This window comes from Salvelinus alpinus, chromosome 11, assembly GCF_045679555.1.
Source record: "Salvelinus alpinus chromosome 11, SLU_Salpinus.1, whole genome shotgun sequence".
Classification (NCBI taxonomy): Eukaryota; Metazoa; Chordata; class Actinopteri; order Salmoniformes; family Salmonidae; genus Salvelinus; species Salvelinus alpinus.
Window position 1 is genome coordinate 24,573,043 of NC_092096.1, and position 21,049 is coordinate 24,594,091.

The 21,049-nt window shown below is 44.0% G+C and overlaps 3 protein-coding genes across 13 annotated transcripts in view; 1 reads left to right on the forward strand and 2 right to left on the reverse strand.

The window, feature by feature from the left end:
• copg2 (COPI coat complex subunit gamma 2) overlaps positions 1-509 on the forward strand; it is a 13,185-nt gene extending 12,676 nt beyond the window's left edge. The window contains exon 21 of the mRNA XM_071332156.1: positions 16-509. Within this exon, the coding sequence (XP_071188257.1) occupies positions 16-146 (131 nt within the window). The 3' untranslated portion in view covers positions 147-509. The remainder of the gene's footprint in view (positions 1-15) is intronic.
• On the reverse strand, positions 506-16,194 carry mest (mesoderm specific transcript). Of its 5 annotated transcripts, none has more exons than XM_071332159.1 (12): positions 16,062-16,194; positions 15,523-15,728; positions 13,929-14,008; positions 13,578-13,655; positions 13,143-13,279; positions 12,821-12,879; positions 8,532-8,572; positions 8,353-8,423; positions 6,502-6,603; positions 5,852-5,928; positions 3,385-3,448; positions 506-1,246 (listed from the first exon to the last, which is right to left on the reverse strand). In XM_071332159.1, the coding sequence occupies exons 1-12, from the start codon at positions 16,085-16,087 to the stop codon at positions 1,129-1,131; spliced, it is 1,059 nt and encodes a 352-aa protein (XP_071188260.1). In that variant the 5' UTR covers positions 16,088-16,194; the 3' UTR covers positions 506-1,128. The 5 variants fall into 5 exon arrangements, with proteins under 5 accessions (XP_071188260.1, XP_071188262.1, XP_071188261.1 ...); XM_071332161.1 differs by having other exon boundaries at positions 15,523-15,715; positions 16,062-16,190; XM_071332160.1 differs by having other exon boundaries at positions 15,523-15,715; positions 15,840-16,078.
• Positions 16,195-17,173: 979 nt separating this feature from the next.
• atp2b1a (ATPase plasma membrane Ca2+ transporting 1a) overlaps positions 17,174-21,049 on the reverse strand; it is a 60,845-nt gene continuing 56,969 nt past the window's right edge. For 5 of the 7 annotated variants that reach the window (XM_071332168.1, XM_071332165.1, XM_071332166.1 and 2 more), the window contains one exon: positions 17,174-19,842. In XM_071332168.1, coding sequence (XP_071188269.1) covers positions 19,471-19,842 — 372 coding nt within the window. In that variant the 3' untranslated portion in view covers positions 17,174-19,470. Of the gene's footprint in view, positions 19,843-20,575; positions 20,632-21,049 lie in introns of those variants that run through there. The other 2 variants (XM_071332169.1, XM_071332170.1) reach the window with 2 other exon arrangements.

Here is a 21,049-nt window from a genome sequence, read left to right on the forward strand (position 1 = left end):
CTCCCCTTCCTCCAGGTGTGTTCCGGGGGGGTCATGACGTGCTGGTTCGCTCGCGCCTGGCCATGGCAGACGGTGTGACTATGCAGGTGACGGTCCGCAGCTCGGATGAGACTGTTGTTGACATCATCCTAGCCTCCGTGGGCTAGAGGGCGCCAGCGGGACATGTTCACCAACAGGCCGTGGGAATACAAGGGCGTTTTCTCCACTTTTTCCCATTCACAATATTCTCTACGCAATGTCCTCCCCTGCTTTATGTCGTTGGAATGTGTCTTGTGTTTTTGGGTAGTCTGAGATGGAATACATTATGGTGAGGTGTGTGTACTACTGGCACCCTTCAACACAACTCATCTCTGTAGACTGGCCCCAGATCTGTTTGTGCTGTATAACCAACTCCAATGGTCATTCATAGGTGTTGGCAAGGCAGCACAAACAGATCTGGGACCAGGCTAGTGTCATTAATGGCCCACATTTTATTATATCTATTAAATGTTGACCATGGACGTACTGAATTATTGTTACAAGCTTTATTTAAAACTCCTTTTATTTCCTCCATCCATAATTATTTTCCTTGGGTTGCAACCTGTTATGAATTACATCAATTTGTCATAAACAACACATAGATTGGACCCCAAAGATGAGATTACCTTAGGAAATCTTACTGGAAGCATGAAAGATCACCCATGTCCCTACAGCAGTAGTTGATCCATTTAGTGCTGTCATTTTGTTCATAGCGAGTAGCAGGAGACAGTATCTGTCGAACGTGGCTTGGCGCTTTTATGACATACCAGGAATGGATTCAAGATTACTCTGTGTCATATCAGCTATGATTCAATGTGCACAGTTCTCATCCAGGTTTGAGGTTTTTCAATTATGGGTGTTTGTTCACGACCCACCCAGTCAGAGCTGAATCTTCACAATTTTTTCCACAATGGGAGATGTGAAAATTTGTGTTCATTAGGCACCAAATGGAAGAAAACACTGAAACAGGGCTGAACTCCAATAAGTAATGCATGTTTTTGTTTTCCTATTGCAAAATGTTTTAACCTTCCCGTTGTGAGCCCGAATGAACATGACCCAGGTTATGCTCGCAGATGTCAAGTTCAGATTGTCTAATGCTGGTGAGTTGGCTCAGAAGGCGTTGATGAAGCTGAAGTAGGCATTGAGGAAGCCAGTAGGGTCCTCCAGCTGGGGATAATGGCTGATGTGTTCATCTAGAACCGACACAGTAGACCTCTGCACCAGTTTCCTGAAGGACAATGACAACATTGGGTTGGGACGGACAAGAGGACTTATTCATACAAAAGGAATACATGCGTTCTGTAACACCCAAATGAATAATGGGGGATATATACAGAAAACCAAATACTTTGTCTACTACTGTATATACAGAATTTAAGCATTTGTCTCTGGGCTCTAATCAATCAGTTCCTGTTTAGCCGACATCCGCATAGTGGTGGAATTGCATTAGAGCTGTCAAACACAAACAGCTCCTAGCATTATACCTAAAGCGCACATTGCCATTGGCTGCACGGAGTTCCATTTAGAGAAATTCCATGCAGCCTTGTTTACAATTCCGAACACTGGAATGTGAAATCTAGCTACAGAGCCATTAGGCTGATAGAAATCCTTTTCTGTAATGATTTTCAATTTTAGCGACATTTCTATATAGCCAACACTTTCTCGTTCTGGTCAGTCATCTTCAATCGAGTCAGACGTGGGTTCAAATCTTCCCTTATGTGGTGCATTACATCAGTCTCTACAAATCCCACACAACTCACGGCCAATGGTGGTGCATTGTGTCTTGATTCACAAGTAAGGTTCGTCTCTTTTCCCTCTGATGCTTTGGATTGAATGTTGAGTAACTTTAAAGTTAAAAATATATATTTTTGCGAAATCCTACAGTGGCTGAGTGGAATTGTCACTGGCTTGCAGAGCAAGATAATGGTTGAAAGCCCGAGTGGTTCTGTAGCTAAGGTTATAGCCTCAATATATCCTCCTGTGGCACAGAGGCTACAGACCGACAGGTACAAAGAACATACTTGTTTTCTGCTTTTTCGGACTACAACCTTATGTTGAAGGAGACAAAGACGTCATGAAAGATGGTGGCATAAGAGAAAGACGTCTGCCTCTCAGTGGAGAGGTTGTGGGCTCCAATCCAAGCAGAGTCCATGGGGAAAGACTTGGCAGGGACCGTAAGATATTCTGGGGTGGTAATTATCAGTGCGAAGCGTTGGTTGGACAAATGGTGAGAGAGTCAAAAGAAGGATCTATCCAGATGGGTCCAAAAGAAATGATCAAACCGGACCAGCTGAAACTTGACACGGACCAGTTCAAGTATGGTGGTGGAGGAAGGTAGCAACCGAGAGGGGAGAATTGAGTAGAGTTCAAGGCAAGCAGAAGCAAAGACTAAACAATATATTTTTTCAAGATTTAACCATGGTGTTTCTGGTGAATTATTGCATAACCATCTGCATTTATATCTCTGAATACAGGGACCATGCGTCCTCTTCGCTCCCCATCTCAGAGATGAAGGGTGGTCCTCTTCAATCCAGAGCCGGGACTGGGATTCCAACCAGCAACCTCATCTGTGTGAGGCAGGGAGCATCCACCAGCACCACAGACCCCTTCACACTAACTAGGAAACACTTATTAAAAAGGTAGACATCTGAAGAGAGTAGGTTCATGTTAAAAACGACATTGGATGGGATTTGAATCCATGACCTTGGTGATGCAAGGCAGTGACAATTACTGTTAGTACGATAAACTGCTCTGACAAAGATGCATTTAACATTCTACACAACCTATGGACTGAGCTTTGAGCCCAAAAATACTTCTACAATATACTTTGTCTGTGTGTGGGACTTGAATACCCTTTCTGGTATTTTTGCAGACAGTAGAAGGAATGCACAGGCTTGTGCGCCAACAACAAGAGAAGAGGTACTACCTTATGTACCTTAGGACAAAATAAATGCTCGACACGCCATAGAAAGTGTATTTGTATTAAATTAATATCACGTTTTAGACGTCGATGAAACATTAGATCCTATTTCAGTTGAATGCATTCAGTAGTACAACTGACTAGGGATCCCCTTTTCCCTTATTTGAGACAGGAAAAAACAGGAGGACATTGTGCCTTAGACACTCACCGTAAACACCCCCATCATGTGGTTGTACATGATACTACAGCTCTTCATATGGAAAGACAGCATTTACCATGCAAGCTCAACCCTAGCAAAACTCATTGAATATTCCTACACTCACAAATGTAACTACCCAATGCAAGTGAATGGCAATTATCCAGTGCATGTGAATGAAACTCTCACTAACACCTTAAATAACTCAATGCATGTCAATTGGATAAGAGTATGGAAGAGGTGCACTTACTGGTAAAGGAAGATGAATTGGGGGTGAGGGTTGACTGGATCCAGGGGTCCATAGATCATATGAACTGAAAGACAAGGAGGGAGAGAGATGACGTGGAGGAGTGGGATTTTCTTCTTTTTGTTTGCCTTCCAATGACAGGTTAGTCAATTAGCATCTAACTAAATCCACATGCCTTCTCATAACAATCAAATGTTACAATGCATCTAGTGATGACACACCGAAACGCTTTGCGGTGAGATGTTGAACAGGATTCTATGGGGATGGGGCCCATGTGTAGTAGGGAGGGAGGTGTGGATCACACCGATCACGCCACTACCAGCTAACCTTAATGGGGCACAGATGGGCTAATAAACTCCTGGGAGGTATTAGTCTGCACTAAGTAGCTTAGCCTCACTGACTGACTCGCTGGTCACCTCATAGTCTAAACCAGAGGGGAGTTTTACCGCTTACAGTCACTGTACAACGGCATTCAGAACTTCAGTGTACTAACTGACATGGCACTGTAGCTTGTTTTTGTGCAGTTTCATAGTAGGCACACACCTACCTATTGCAGGAAATCAACATCAACAGATAGAACAGCAGTGATGGAGTTGAATGAATGACAGACAGTACATCATGATCTTAAAACTTCCTGCCATTGCCCTTCTGTCATTACAGTACCTTCAGAAAGGATTCACAGTCCTTGACTATTTACACATTTTCTTGTGTTTCATAATGTTGATTAAAATAGGTTTGTCATTTTTTGTCAACGAACTATCCAAAATACTCATGTTAATGTGTGGTAATGGTAAGTAAACAGTAATATATTTGGATAAGAAAGGTATTCAACCCCCTGAGTCAATATATGCTATGATCACCTTTGGCAGTGATTACAGCTGTGAGTCTTGCTGGGTATGTCCAAGAGTTTTGCAAGCCTGGATTGTACAATATTTGCCCATTATTCTTTTAAAAATTCTTCAAGCTCTGTCAAGTTCGATGTTGATCATTGCTAGACAGCCATTTTCAAGTCTTGCCATAGCTTTTCAAGTCGATTTAAGTCAAAACTGTAACTAGGCCACTCAGGAACATTCAATGTCATCTTGGTAAGTAACTCTAGTGTAGATCTGGCCTTGTGTTTTAGGTTATTGTCCTGCTGAAAGGTGGATTTATCTCCCAGTGTCTGTTAGAAAGCAGACTGAATCAGGTTTTCCTCTAGGATTTTGCCTGTGCATAGCTCTATTCCATTTTTTTCATATCCTAAAAAACTCCCTTGTCCTTGCCGATGACAAGCATACCCATAACATGATGCAGACACCACCATGCTTGAAAATATAAAGAGTGGTACTCAGTGATGTGTTGGATTTAGCACAAAAGTAATGCTTTGTATTCTGGACAAAAAGTTAATTTCTTTGCCACATCTTTTGCATTATTACTTTAGTGTTAAATGTAGTAGTTAGTTAAATGTAACAAATGTAAATTAAATGTAACACTAAGGGTGTGTTCATAAATTCACTCTGGCTATCTACTTCGATTTCAGAGCGCTCTCGTCTGCGTGTGCCAGAGCGCAGAATAATTGATGCATTTACAAACCCTCAACACCTATTGAATATGGCCGGTGCAAACAGGATGCATTTTGAAATATTTTTATTCTTAACAGGCTTCCTTGTTTTCACGCTGTAATTTAGGTTAGCATGGTGGAGTAACTACAGTGTTTTTGATCCATACTCAGTTTTCACCTATCACAGCCATTTAACTCTAACTGGTTTAAAAATCCCCATTGGCCTCATGTTGAAATCCCTGAGCGGTTTCCTTCCTGTCCATCAACCGAATTAGGAAGGACACCTGTATCTTTGTAGTTGCTGGGTGTACTGATACACCATCCAAAGTGTGATTAATAACTTCACCATGCTCAAAAGGGGCAATCAGTCTGCTTTTTAAAAATGCCTTCATCTACCAATAGGTTTTCCAATGCCTTCTTTGCAAGGCATTGGAAAACCTCCCTGGCCGTTGTCGTTGAATTTGTGCTTGAAATTCACTGTTCGACTGAAGAACCTTACAGATAATTGTATGTGTGGTGTACAGAGACGGGGTAGTCACTCAAAAATCATGTTACCACCATTATTGCACACAGAGTGATTCCATGCAACTTATTATCTGACTTGTTAAGCACATTGTTATCCTATACGTTATTTAGGCTTGTCATAACAAAGGGATTGGGGTAATGCGTGTAGATCAGTGACACAAAATCTACATTTAATCCATTTTAAATTTAGGCTGTAACAACAAAATGTGGGAAAAGTCCAGGGGTGTGAATACTTTCTGAAGGCACAGTATATCACTCATCTATATGAGATTATATATATGTTTTGTTTTCATTCAGTTATCAAAGGTTCAATCATAACTTGAGACACTCTTGTGTAGCAGACTTCACATAAACCGAGCATTGATGTTTCAATCATTGCTCAGCAACTAGACAGACAGTACTCACCAGGGATGAAAGTAGAGGTGAGAGCACCAACCCATCTGTCTCGGTGCTCGTCCCTCTGGTTAATAAACTGCAGGATACTAGGAGGAGAAGGGATATGCATTCTTATTACCATCACTATTAATCACAGATCAATCAGTCCATCACTGTATAGGGAGAAATGGGGAACTAGCTTTATGTTAATAAATTCAATCAAAACAAAAGTACAAGGGTTGACAGCATAATCTATGCAGGTGGAAACAATTCTCTGTTTATATACAGTATGTTAGAATTTAGATGGAAAATGTGCAAATTTTTTCAGTGCAATTTGGTTTGATTGGGTTAAAATAATTTTTTGAAATCAATTTCTTTCACCTATAACAATGTATCAAATAACACCAAATTTGACTAGCCATGTTAGTTTGAAATGAGTCAGAGATCTGTCTAGTGACTACTGGTCCCGTGTGGCTCAGTTGGTAGAGCATGGCACTTGCAATGCCAGGGTTGTGGGTTCATTCCCCACGGGGGGACCAGGATGAATATGTATGAACTTTCCAATTTGTAAGTCGCTCTGGATAAGAGCGTCTGCTAAATGACTTAAATGTAAATGTACTCTATTCCGTATGTATAGGTATTTGACTAGTGAGGTCTGAAAACAGTGTATGGTACAGTACCTGTCCATGACCAGGTTCCCATCATTGAAGCGGACCCCTGTCCACATGTCCAAGAACTCAGCGTCTGTGGGCTGGGTGTAAGGACCAAACACGTCCCCAAGCCTGACACGAAACCAAGAGTAAACAGGGTAAATGCTACATCTTTACAGTACATGAAATATGTTCACTCAAACTCAGTTGAGTGCTGGTTAGGTAACGTTAATCCTCCATGTTTTTACTGTTTGTTTCGCCAGCTATGCTTTGCAGCGAATATAAATACCTTCATAACATTTAAATAAAATGTGTTCATCTATGAAACAGTAAAAATGGTTGAGGGGTTTATAATTTAGCTGAATGGACATAACTAAAGCTGTACTACTTGTGCCTAGTTAACTTGACAACAATGTTCTTACTGTAAATGTCATTACGGTTACATGCACACATTAATGTGGTTATTGTGCATAGTCATTAATATAATAGTTCGATTCAAACGTTTACATGCTTTGCAAGAATAACGATCTCTCTAATAATCATGTATACATGGACACGTCGGAAATCAGATTACCCGATGGCACTCTGACAAATGCCGAAAATCGCCAATCAAAATAAACGTTCTACCACCGCGACCGCGTTATTTTTTGGGAAGCATATTTGACATATAAAGCTTGTATGTGAAAACTACGTATGAAGCCGAAACCACAGAGACACGCCGTCAGAATTTGCGTGCGAGAGTAGAGTGCGTCAATTCACATACACAGCATCGCATATGCCAATTTAATGGTCATTACATAACAAACAGTTGTATTTGTTATGTTCGCTATGTGCCCTTGTGAATTAATGTGTTCCTTTTGATTAACCTTATGTCCTACAGGAGCCACCGTACATGCCTAATCTAAACAGTTATGTTAGCTCACGAATGTGAGGAGTTGTTGCTCATACACCCGAGCAGATTTTAAAGAATTTATCTTGTCTCATTCGTTCTACACAACAGTATTCTCTCTTGAAATCAGAGTTCCTCGAGTTTCCCAGCCCTAGCCTGCCTAAGCTAAGTTATATTCCTGTGATGGAAATCAACACAGGTAGGCATAACGTTAGTTTTCAAATATGCATTATTTGACACGGGCAGTTAAATGTAACACTATGGGTGTGTTCATAAATTCACTCTGGCTATCTACTTCGATTTCAGAGCGCTCTCGTCTGAGTGTACCAGAGCGCAGAATAATTGATGCATTTACAAACCCTCAACACCTATTGAATATGGCCGGTGCCAGTAAATCTCGGCAAAAAATGCGTAATTAAATTGTTGCCAGCATCACAGTCACCAATGCTCTGGATAACATGAAAACAGCCAAACCAGCTCTGCAAGGGCGAGTAAAATGGTCAGAGTGAGGTTCTCATTTTTGTCTGGAAGTAGCTAGCCAACGGCTTGGGTGCTTGACTGCCGTTGTGAGGTCAGAACGCTCGGATCAACCCTACTCCTCGGCCAGAGCGTCCAGTGTGCTCTGAATTTACGAACGCCCAGAGCGCACTGAGTGAATTTACGAACACACCGTAAATAGACACTTTGGGTGTGTTCGTAAATTCCATCTGGAGTGGCAGAGTGCATTCATAAACACAGGGTGTTGTCAGATTATAATAAACAAACATAACTTGTAACTTTAATACTGAGGTATGACTGTGCATGTAAAGGTAATGTATTTGACTGCAGATAATTCAAATTACACAATGAAAAAAGATATCAATGACTGAGCCCCTTGTTCTAACACTGTTATAGCTTGAGCTCATGTGTCTCTTCTGTGTCCATATTAAAGATTCAAGAGATGTGTACAGTAGGAGGAAACGTATACAGTATGTGAGAACACAGGCATGTACCCTTTAGAGAACACCATGTAGTTGGTGAGACGGGTCAGCACCGGAGAGAGGAAGCTGGAGTCCTTGAGGAGCTGTGTGGGAGACAGCATGGCGATGATCCAACAGAACAACAATAAGCAGTCATAATGCTCAGAGAACAGTCAGATAATCCAGAATATCCACAGTAAATGTTGACTAACCTTCTGAAGGAATCTGGGATGGTGTGTTTCTGGGAATATGCCTGTTCAAGAAAAAGTTGTTTACTTACATTAAATATTTCATAACCAAACATGGCAAGTTAACAGTAAGACAAAGGCTATCAAAGCAATGTGTCACTTTGTCATGAAGTTGTTGACCAGTAATCTACTTTGTACACATGAAGTGGTCCTTGCTATGATCCTTGGGACGTTTAAAATGGTTAGTGTAGGGGTTTAGGGGAACAATGAAAAAATGCAGTGGAACTGGCTTCGAGGTCCAGAGTTGAGTTTGAGGGGGTAAGAGTTTAGGGTAGGGACATCCCAAGGATTCCGGATAGCACTAACCCATAGGAAACTATTGTGGTATAGTGTGTATGACTCGGAGTAGAGGAATTTGTAAGAACAGAAAATCACTGATTTGAATGAGGGGTTAAACCAATGGTGAGCAACTCTGTGCAGGATTTAGTGGAAAAAAATATCGAATTGGGCTGCCTGTGTAAATGCAGTCTTAGTAAAAAAATTAATTATAATAATCGGACAAGACAGGTGAGTTTACACCAGCTGCCCATCGTTGTCTAATCAGGCTCTGATTGGTTACAGGTTGTCCGCTACAAAACATAAAAATACACAAGTCTTTTCTCCTCACTTCACCAGCACTGTTCATTGGGTATCATGGCTGCTAGTACTGGCTCAGGGTAAGATGGTGGCAAGAGCAATGTTACTTTCATCACATTGAGTATGTTGTTTAACGGTCAACCTCTGTCTGTAGGTGCCTCCTTGCTTTGCTGTTCATTGCTATCCTTATCAACAAGGTAAGAGCAACATTAAAGTACTGTTTGCTTGAATTGTTTTTGGAAGTCTTATCTGAAGTTAACATTTAGTTTGTTCCTTCCCCAGTTGATAGGACCATCTTTCTCCACCCTCTTTGAGCGCGACACTGGTCGTCTGAGTGCGACACTGGTCGTCTATGAGCGCGACACTGGTCGTCTATGAGCGCGACACTGGTCGTCTATGAGCGCGACACTGGTCGTCTGAGTGCGACACTGGTCGTCTATGAGCGCGACACTGGTCGTCTATGAGCGCGACACTGGTCGTCTATGAGCGCGACACTGGCCGTCTATGAGCGCGACACTGGCCGTCTATGAGCGCGACACTGGCCGTCTATGAGCGCGACACTGGCCGTCTATGAGCGCGACACTGGCCGTCTATGAGCGCGACACTGGCCGTCTATGAGCGCGACACTGGCCGTCTATGAGCGCGACACTGGCCGTCTATGAGCGCGACACTGGTCGTCTATGAGCGCGACACTGGTCGTCTATGAGCGCGACACTGGTCGTCTATGAGCGCGACACTGGTCGTCTATGAGCGCGACACTGGTCGTCTATGAGCGCGACACTGGTCGTCTATGAGCGCGACACTGGTCGCCCGGTGAGGTGTCTTTCCAATTCCAGAGCCCGGTGAGGTGTCTTTCCAATTCCAGAGCCCGGTGAGGTGCCTTTCCAATTCCAGAGCCCGGTGAGGTGCCTTTCCAATTCCAGAGCCCGGTGAGGTGCCTTTCCAATTCCAGAGCCCGGTGAGGTGCCTTTCCAATTCCAGAGCCCGGTGAGGTGTCTTTCCAATTCCAGAGCCCGGTGAGGTGCCTTTCCAATTCCAGAGCCCGGTGAGTTGCCTTTCCAATTCCAGAGCCCGGTGAGGTGCCTTTCCAATTCCAGAGCCCGGTGAGGTGCCTTTCCAATTCCAGAGCCCGGTGAGGTGCCTTTCCAATTCCAGAGCCCGGTGAGGTGCCTTTCCAATTCCAGAGCCCGGTGAGGTGCCTTTCCAATTCCAGAGCCCGGTGAGGTGCCTTTCCAATTCCAGAGCCCGTTGAGGTGCCTTTCCAATTCCAGAGCCCGTTGAGGTGCCTTTCCAATTCCAGAGCCCGTTGAGGTGCCTTTCCAATTCCAGAGCCCGGTGAGGTGCCTTTCCAATTCCAGAGCCCGGTGAGGTGCCTTTCCAATTCCAGAGCCCGGTGAGGTGCCTTTCCAATTCCAGAGCCCGGTGAGGTGCCTTTCCAATTCCAGAGCCCGGTGAGGTGCCTTTCCAATTCCAGAGCCCGGTGAGGTGCCTTTCCAATTCCAGAGCCCGGTGAGGTGTCTTTCCAATTCCAGAGCCCGGTGAGGTGTCTTTCCAATTCCAGAGCCCGGTGAGGTGTCTTTCCAATTCCAGAGCCCGGTGAGGTGCCTTTCCAGTTCCAGAGCCCGGTGAGGTGCCTTTCCAATTCCAGAGCCCGTTGAGGTGCCTTTCCAGTTCCAGAGCCCGTTGAGGTGCCTTTCCAGTTCCAGAGCCCGGTGAGGTGCCTTTCCAATTCCAGAGCCCGGTGAGGTGCCTTTCCAATTCCAGAGCCCGGTGAGGTGCCTTTCCAATTCCAGAGCCCGGTGAGGTGCCTTTCCAATTCCAGAGCCCGGTGAGGTGCCTTTCCAATTCCAGAGCCCGGTGAGGTGCCTTTCCAATTCCAGAGCCCGGTGAGGTGCCTTTCCAATTCCAGAGCCCGGTGAGGTGCCTTTCCAATTCCAGAGCCCGGTGAGGTGCCTTTCCAATTCCAGAGCCCGGTGAGGTGCCTTTCCAATTCCAGAGCCCGGTGAGGTGCCTTTCCAATTCCAGAGCCCGGTGAGGTGCCTTTCCAATTCCAGAGCCCGGTGAGGTGCCTTTCCAATTCCAGAGCCCGGTGAGGTGCCTTTCCAATTCCAGAGCCCGTTGAGGTGCCTTTCCAATTCCAGAGCCCGTTGAGGTGCCTTTCCAATTCCAGAGCCCGTTGAGGTGCCTTTCCAATTCCAGAGCCCGGTGAGGTGCCTTTCCAATTCCAGAGCCCGGTGAGGTGCCTTTCCAATTCCAGAGCCCGGTGAGGTGCCTTTCCAATTCCAGAGCCCGGTGAGGTGCCTTTCCAATTCCAGAGCCCGGTGAGGTGCCTTTCCAATTCCAGAGCCCGGTGAGGTGCCTTTCCAATTCCAGAGCCCGGTGAGGTGCCTTTCCAGTTCCAGAGCCCGGTGAGGTGCCTTTCCAGTTCCAGAGCCCGGTGAGGTGCCTTTCCAGTTCCAGAGCCCGTTGAGGTGCCTTTCCAGTTCCAGAGCCCGGTGAGGTGCCTTTCCAGTTCCAGAGCCCGGTGAGGTGCCTTTCCAGTTCCAGAGCCCGGTGAGGTGTCTTTCCAATTCCAGAGCCCGGTGAGGTGTCTTTCCAATTCCAGAGCCCGGTGAGGTGTCTTTCCAATTCCAGAGCCCGGTGAGGTGTCTTTCCAATTCCAGAGCCCGGTGAGGTGTCTTTCCAGTTCCAGAGCCCGGTGAGGTGTCTTTCCAGTTCCAGAGCCCGGTGAGGTGTCTTTCCAGTTCCAGAGCCCGGTGAGGTGTCTTTCCAGTTCCAGAGCCCGGTGAGGTGTCTTTCCAGTTCCAGAGCCCGGTGAGGTGTCTTTCCAGTTCCAGAGCCCGGTGAGGTGTCTTTCCAGTTCCAGAGCCCGGTGAGGTGTCTTTCCAGTTCCAGAGCCCGGTGAGGTGTCTTTCCAGTTCCAGAGCCCGGTGAGGTGTCTTTCCAGTTCCAGAGCCCGGTGAGGTGTCTTTCCAGTTCCAGAGCCCGGTGAGGTGTCTTTCCAGTTCCAGAGCCCGGTGAGGTGTCTTTCCAGTTCCAGAGCCCGGTGAGGTGTCTTTCCAGTTCCAGAGCCCGGTGAGGTGTCTTTCCAGTTCCAGAGCCCGGTGAGGTGTCTTTCCAGTTCCAGAGCCCGGTGAGGTGTCTTTCCAGTTCCAGAGCCTGGGGAGGTGTCTTTCCAGGGTGGAGAAGACCCTTTACTGCACCATTGGTGCCCCGGCTCTATCAAGATTCCTTGGCATGAGCAGAACAACCAGGAACCAGCAGTCAGGTTCTGATATCTTCTGGTTTATGTTCATGATTTCTTAGTATTGACGCAACTTCATGAATAATCAGTTTTCTTGTTGGCTACAACCATGGTTCTTCCCAGGCTAAGGGTGGTGTCTGGTTGGAGTCTTCCCAGGGTGTATTTGTCTGGGTACCATCGGTATGGTCACTACATGGCTACTAGGTAAGGTTGTTACATCTTTCTGATGTGTTGCAGCTTTAACACTTATTTTTCTATTCCTGGCTAGCAGCTCTGTATTAACCTGGATCCTGATATAATTTGGCTATGATGCTCTACAACCTTGAATAAATGACTTTAAAATGTTTTTGTCTGGCTTGCTTTGTACATTTTACTTAAGTATGGTTTATGTTACCTGTAGCCAATCAGGAAAAGGCCTGAAACTGTACTCTACCTCCATTGGACAAACAGAGGCTGTTGATGGTCAAGTGTCCAGTCCTGTTGTGGTCACTCCTGTGAGATACAAAGATGGGGTCAGTTGGGAACAGCTCTATAGCATCCACCATATTTCACCTTCCTGTGTTGGGTAATGGAAGGGAAAACACTAGACTATTGAGATGCAGCCCTATTATGTCAGAGTGCTTTCAGTGATGATGGTTCCTCCAGGATTGGCTTCCAAGCCCAACCTTGACCATTAGTATTGGAAATGCAAACTGACACACGCTCAGTGTTTAGGGGCAACTTCATTGTACTTCGTGCAGCAGTGCTGAGCTCACCTGTAGAGCAGTTCCAGGGCCACAGTGTCTCCATAGTCATGGGAGAGCAGGTTGAGCCTCTGCTCCGTCAGACCCAGGTAGGACACCAACGCCTCCACAACACTAGCCTGCTCAAATATGGAGTAGCGGTGGGGCCTCTGTCAGGGAGAAATGTCAGTATAGGTGAGCACCTTAGCTAGAACAAAATGTGCATATTTCAATCATGTTTTTGTTCATGCAATTTTCCTACTGGTCTACTTTCCTGTAGTGTATAGGTTAGCATTACTTGCCATTCCTCAGTTATTGGCAATTGTTTGCTTGCTTTGTCATTACAGTTGGCACTGTTTGTGGGTTAATATGTACGTCTCTCTCCCTGGTACATTTCCCTGGCATTCTAACCGATGCCTCAAAGGCCGTTTCGCCCACAATTCAAGTCTGTCATAGCCTGCGACTCACCGGTTTGTCACTGAAGCCAAAACCAAGAAAGTCCAGAGCAATGACCCGGTTAAAGCGCCGATTCAGGGGCTCCCATATCTGTAATACAGAAACACACCTGGCATTCAGACACCTGGGTCATGTTCATAAGGCACAAAAAAATGACATGAACCTGGGTACTACCTGAACTTGTCCAAAAAGGGATGCTTGTTTTCATGTCCGGTTGCAAAACAATTTGCTACGGTGTGCCCTATTGAACATGGCTCTGTTGACAATATACCATCTGAGAGTGTGGAATAAGAATTATCCCAGCAAACCAATTGATCTGTGCATAACATTTTATAGATAAGCCCCTTTCTCTCATCAGCGTACCTTGTACCAGTCCAGGCTGGAGGTAGGGAAGCCATGGAGGAGAATGACCACATCAGAGCTGCCTACAGCACCATAGGTCTCTGGTAGAGGAAAAAGTACAGCATACACATTGTTCATCACGTACCATGACCTGCTACACGCACCACGAAAATATGTTACATAGGTCAAAGTAAAGGGCTAAAACTGGTGCTTGGAACTTGCCATTGTAAAGTGCAAATGATTACTGATCTGAACATGGGCTCCAACTTCTAGCAGTCCAGACTGTTCACTGTACTGATGAAGGAGCCACTAGATGGCTACAGTAGTCTGCATCACTGCATGCATCTCAATAATGTAATGAGACGCTAATTAAAGCTCTGTTTCTTTATTTCGCCCACATTCATGTGTGACAACTGGACAGGTGAAATAAATGCTTACTCCGCTCCTGTCAAATCAATGTGCTTTATTGGCATGACTTAACAAAGTACATATTGCCAAACGCTTACTTTAGAGATTTACAATATTAACATAATTAAAATAATATTGTCAACGTGACAACAGTAACAACAATAATAAAGTGTCAAAATAACCATACATTGAACAATAACAATGGCATAGAGGACATGTGCAGGTTGGTTGGTCTATCAGACACTGTCCCTCAACTTATGGCAGGCAGCAATGTAGTGCGCTGCCAACCCACAGCTCTCTGCGTCCTCCCCCAACAGGACGGGTAGCCTACTCTCATCAGAGAGGTCTTTGAAACCTTGAAGAAGGGTTTCAAATTTGGGGTAATTCCACTCAAATTGTTATATATTTTTGACATTTTGTCAGGAAATGCAGCTCTGTCTCGGGTTTTGCTGTGGTGCAGTGGTTGCACAGCCTTTCCTCTACAGGGAGCCAGGTTTTCCTGTGTCTACCCTTCTCAATGGCAAGGCTGTGCTCACTGAGCCTGTACTTTGTCAAGGTTTTTCTAAGGTTTTGATCAGAAACCATGGTCAAATAGTTTGCTGCGGTGTACTGTCAATTTAGGGCCAGATAGCACTGCGTTTTGTGCTTTGTGTTTCCCAATAAGTAATGTAGTTTTGACTGTTGTAATTTGGTTTATTCTGATTGGATGTTCTGGTCCTCAGCCCCAGGACCAGCTGGATGAGGGGACTCTTGGCATTGCAGGGCTTGGTAATAATATGAGAGGGGGTCACTGTATTTTAGATGTTTCCAAAACTTAATTGCTCTTGTTTTTAGTTTGTATTATTAGTGGATATTGGCCTAATTCTGCCCTGCGTGCATTGTTTGTAGTTTTCCTCTGGACATGTTGGTGAATCTTACAGAACTCTGCATTCAGGTTTCAATGGGGTGTTTGTCCCATTGGGGGAAATCTTGTTTTGCAAGTGGACCCCACACCTCGCTGCCATAAAGTGCAATTGGTTCAATGACACATTCAATTAGTCTTTAAAAATCAGTACAGTGCACCACTATCAGGTATGTGCAGGGGCTAGGGAGATGGATTCATAAGCAAGTTCAATTTGAAATGTATGATGTTTGGACGTATTTAACCTGAATCAAATGAGAACACACCCTATCCCTCCATTCTACTCTTACTGATGCCAAATCTTACCTCTGTAGAATATATTGTTGCTCCTGAAAGTGAAGAATGCTCCGGCAGAGCGCCAGGTCAGGAGGGCTGGAGACAGTTGGGGAGGGGGGATGTGCAGGTAGACTGCCAGCAGAGGAATGCACAGCAAGCCCACAAGAAGCCACCATTCCCTCATCTTTCCTTTGGTAGGAGGGCCGGTCTCGCATTCCGCACTCTGGCAGACAACACTGGGGTCACGTCACGACATTTCATTTAGGCTACTATCACCCTTTAACATGAATGGTCTACAAGTACCAGACCTATTGTGTGATCATTTTATGTGACACCCCGCTACTTACTGTCTATTCATACATTCTTGAAGCAACATAGTCGGCAAAACTAGACTTTGGAATATCGTCAAACTAGTGGGCTACATGTAAACGTCACGGTCTCCTTGCAACAATAGGCTATACTATCATTATGTTTAAAAAAATAAATCATTAGCCTACCTCTTGGAATTTTTTTAATTCTTAACACTAAAATAACACTTCCGCCCGGAGCACTGTCAGTGCTGTACCTACCTACAGCCGAGACGCGGTTCTGTCATTCCTATGTGCTCAGTGCGTCCGGGTCACCTGGGTAGGTTTCGAACCTTGGCCCAGTGCACTGCATTAATGCAGGGTCGGGGAATTGTATTATTTTGTAGTGTCGCATGGAGAATTGCCAGGGTGCTGAGCGCTAAATCTTCAGGAGCCATCTGTCGGTGTGGATGTCCAATAAGCATGCCAATGATACATGCCACCTGTGTTTGAGGTTTTTGTATTCGTGCGCCCCGTTCCAAATGTCCACTTTCATGTAACAAACTATATACTGATTTGAATATGACTATTACAACAACAATTACACTAGGGAAGGCTACTCATAGCATGAATCAATGGAACAGTAGTCCAGAGGGAACGTAAGTTACCTTACTGATTATCAGTGCCATAATCAATATCACGGGCTGATTATTAAAATGAGACAAGGCGAATGTGGTATATATGATGATTAAATTATCCTATATTTTTCTTCTCCATGCATGAGGAAATAACCTATCTGCAGCCATCCAGAGGACGAATTGTTAGTGGCGGGTTACTTGTTTCCGCGTATCTTTCAAACCCCACCCAGACTCACCACTAGATGGCAGTGTAACACAACTGAAGCACTAAGCAGACATCTGACAGAATGGGTGTTGCACTATAAGCAGAATCATACTATTATTAAAAGGACAAGTATATTTATTTATTTTTACCAAATCTGCATTTTAGATGTAAACGACATGTTATCGAAGTTCCCAATAACTTTTTTTTGTTGCAATTTCACTTCATTTTGAGAAACATATCCCACCAGCGATAGACCTCATTCAGACGCAGGCGCACAGATAAAACATGAAGGATCCAAAACCCAAATAAGTAATTTTGGAAACGGCAAAGCTCTGTGATCCACGTCTTACACATCACACGTGAAAGTGTGTCATTGCAACCTTCATCAGCAACCTTCTATTCCATTTTGTTGGATTTGAGCAATACTTTTCCATGTGCGCATGCACAGGCTATTTATGAGCCATTTTCATCCAAAATACAGATTAGGATTTTTTTTTTTTAAGTCCTTTAAGGTGGCCTGTTACGCATGATAAATGAAAAACATGGCTATATTTAGGCTAAATATCAATTTTTTATTTTTAAAAACCATACACATTACTCGACAAGTTTCAAATGTAAATCCAATCACGATAATCATTTAAATTACTCAAGAAAAACAGACATGAAGTAGTTTTTATTTCCAAATGTTAAGATAAAAAAATAATAATCCATAAAACAGATGGATAAACATTCATTCCCGTTATAGGAAGAATCTACTGAACAAAAACGTATGGATTCTTTTTTCTTCCCATTTTTGCAATTTCAAGCTGCTTTTTTTTGGTAAAAACAAGAAACTTCTTCCCAAAATATAATTGTCATTGAGCAACTACTGAACATATCCCTTTCCCCCCTCTCTCTTGGCCCCCTACACCCAGCTAAGATTGGGTGAGAGGTCTAAACAGGTGAGGGATTTAACAGTCAGAATCTGCACCCTGCTGCCAAAACAAAAACAACCCAACATAGCTGATAAGCTACTTCACAACATTAACAAATGTGTTAGTATTTTGACCACATGCCTATATAAAAGCCTAGTCTCTTATTTCATACCATTTGCCACCCTGAGAAAAATATTCCTACCAGAACCAATCACAACCCTTTTTAGTGAGTGCCCCACCCCGCCCCAAATGTTCCAATGTGTAATTTGTGTCAAACCCCAAAACTCTGGTTCAGTAGGTTGAAAGTTATCGTCTGCGTTTCCATAAAAATACAAAGGTACAATTTGTATGGTTGTCTGTATAAAAATGTTCCCAAGGGAGGTGTTATGAAACAAAGTACCCCTGTGCAGTTACCAGTGTATGCCTAGTCTTTTTAGTCTTAAAAAAATGTGTGTCAATTCTTTACTTTTTCCAGTATATCAGGTGTCAAAAATATTCTACAAACAAATCAAATGCAGCAACATTTATGACTGTAAAAGGAGTCTTATGGGGGGGGGGGGGGGGGGTTGATTTTTCAAATGTGAACAAACCATACATTGGGGGAAATGTAAGTTTTCATAAAAATAAATGAAAATAATTGAATGAAATATGAAAATAATCCACTTGCTTTTATTTTTTACCAATACAACATTTGACTACCTAAAGACCAAAAATGTGAAGTTAAAATGTTTTCTTAATTTATAGAATCCGTTTTCAATTCAACCCTTTTCTATGCCTGAGTAAACAAATGTCAATATTGTACATTGGCAGGGACTGAAGTTTCACTGAGTGAAAAAAAAGACAAGAAAAAACAGAACTGATTCTCAATGTGATGACCAACTGACAAACTCCCTTTATGAACTCTTAAACGTGAAAAAAAAAACTAGGGTTTTAATACCCCTCCCCTTAACCCACAATTAAATGAGAAACAGGACTTTTGAGCTTCCCTGTGAACGAGAAAAACGGAACATTGAAACTGCTAAAGCAATGAACGTAGTAAATATTTATAGAAATGTGAATGGAGAGTCCCTGGGCGTTCTTACTCCTTCCTTCTCCAGTTGAAACTCTCCACCCCCCAATGGACCTCTTCGCTATACAAGCCTTAGTGTTTATCTGTTTGGCTAGAAGATTTCTATTTATCTACAAATATAGAACAAATAAAAATTGCAGGCAAAAATAGTTCAGTTTCAATAGAAACACCCTTTTTTTTCCTGAAAATACAGCAGTATCTGAAATAGTCCTCTTATTCAATGTTTTACTCTGTCGATTTTCTGCATCGTACGTCAGGAAGCTTTTTCGTCTACAAACAGAAAAAAAGTATCTACAAACTTTGTAAACAGACCTGCTTTTTCCAAAAACATAAATAATTTAAAATATTAACAGCCAATGGAGCAGAAAAAAAGTTTCTGAATGAGCAAGGGCCAAAGACATAAATATACACCACCATTCAGATAAAGAGAAGCTAAAGGTCGTCTTTCATTTCTTACAGCTGATCTTCAAGCCAGGAGGAGGACCCCCCCCCATTAAAATAATATCAATTAAAAAAACAGGTCACTTTCAATCTGAGTCTATATTCACCCCTCTTGCACCGAGAACAACTTAAAAGTTATCAATGAGGGAGGGGTGGAGACAAAAGAAGCCCTCGCGTTGCCAGAGGGGTATTTTTAAGAACAAAAATAAATTCTAATTAAATAAAAAAATCAAAACCAAACCCTACATTCGAGAATGTTTGCTCGTTTCAGTCCAGCACAAGCTCGAAGCTTACAGAAGACTCTCCCTTCTACCCCTTCTTTCCTCTTCTCCTCTGCCATCGCTCCTCCTCCGAGGCGAGCTCCTCGTCGTGGGTAGAAAAGTGGCTGTGGTGGTAATAGTAGTGGCTGAGGGTTGGCTCAGAATCAGAGGGAGGTCTCCAGGCTGTGTAAGGGGCTCCCTGGGGCCGAGGGGGTCCCTGCTGCCTTGTTGCCCTCCACATAGAGGTGGTTGTTGCCGCCGCTCTCCACTGCATTATTGTTCTGGTTGGGCGAGGGCGTCGGCGAGAGTGACGGGGAAGGAGGGGTAGGCGTGACGTTGCGGGGGGAGGCGGAGTTGCGCTTGGTGGGGGCATCGTCCTCGGCGTCGGTGTCGTCGATGAGGGGGATGGAGGGCTCCGAGTCCTCTATCCTGAACTCTGGGTGGGTCATGAAGTTGTGGATGGAGCTGCGTGACTCTGGCTTCTCCAGCCCCTCATAGGGGGACAGGGAGCTGCGGAATGCATTCACCACCCGAATCTGTTGGGTGAGGGAGGGTAAGGGGGACACAGTCAGTCTCAACATAGAATCATGCACACATATACATTTTGCATTTTCAATTGCAGTTGCAGTTCAAACCATGGACAAAATAAATAAATGGGTCAATTGCGGTGAGTTTGGGACGGGGTACATGAAAAAACACCAGTGATTTTGTTGTGAAATTCTCAACAAGACGTGCAAGTATGCAGTGAGGACTAGTCCTGGAGGCTAGAGTCAATCGGTGTGTCGTCAAACCCTGATCACTTTTGTTACCATCTTTCCTCGGACTGAGACTGAGCACTCAGTGGTGGAAGAAACCAGTCAAAAGTTAATGGGTCGTGGGACATGTCTCTTACCGTCGGCTTTCACACCTCAAAACTCATCTCGGGATTCAACAAACCATTGAGGGGGGGGTGGTAGTAGTGAAAGTAGTAAAAAATATCACACAAAAAAAGTCCAGCTCCAGTCCAAGTTATTCAAAATGCAAGAAAAATGGAGACATGTTCTGGATGAGAACACATTCATAGCGGACAGAAGCTTGGACACAGATAGGTTAGTTATTTTTGGTCATGCTCAGGGTGAGGGAGGTGAGGAGGGTCAGTCACTGATTTTGTTGTGGAGAAAACAAAAACTGCAGCAGCCAAGCAGGTCTAAAGCTGATATATAGCTAGATACGCAACAGCACAAGAAACACTCAGACTAGAGAGACAGAACCCATGCAGAGCGGTGCTACCTTGGGTTCAACAGTAGTAAACCTTTGAGTATAGCCCATGACACATTTCACAGAATCTAAGGAGGAATATGGTTGGAGTCAGTAAGATTCAGGTGCTTCTTGGCTTATTTTTTGGGGGGGGAAACAGTGGACAATACACACTGGCTATGAAAGAGGAATATTGAAATAAAAAGTACACCAAATTATATCAATCCTAAAATGTTAAGCGTTCTCATCAGCAAAGCACCTGGAAAGAGAGGCTTCATCATTTACTAGGTAGATGTGGCTTATAACAAAAGAGAGAAATTGAAACATGGTCAAAACACTGCTCCCTAGTCTCAAAGCCTCTGAAGAGACATCACATCAGTTATAATACAATCAATGTCTGCAACTGCAGGTCAGCCAGTCTGAAAGAGACCAGTTGGTCACACAGACACACTCCCTGGTAGAGAACAGTTAATACACTCAGAACACATCAAAGCCCTTCATCTGGGT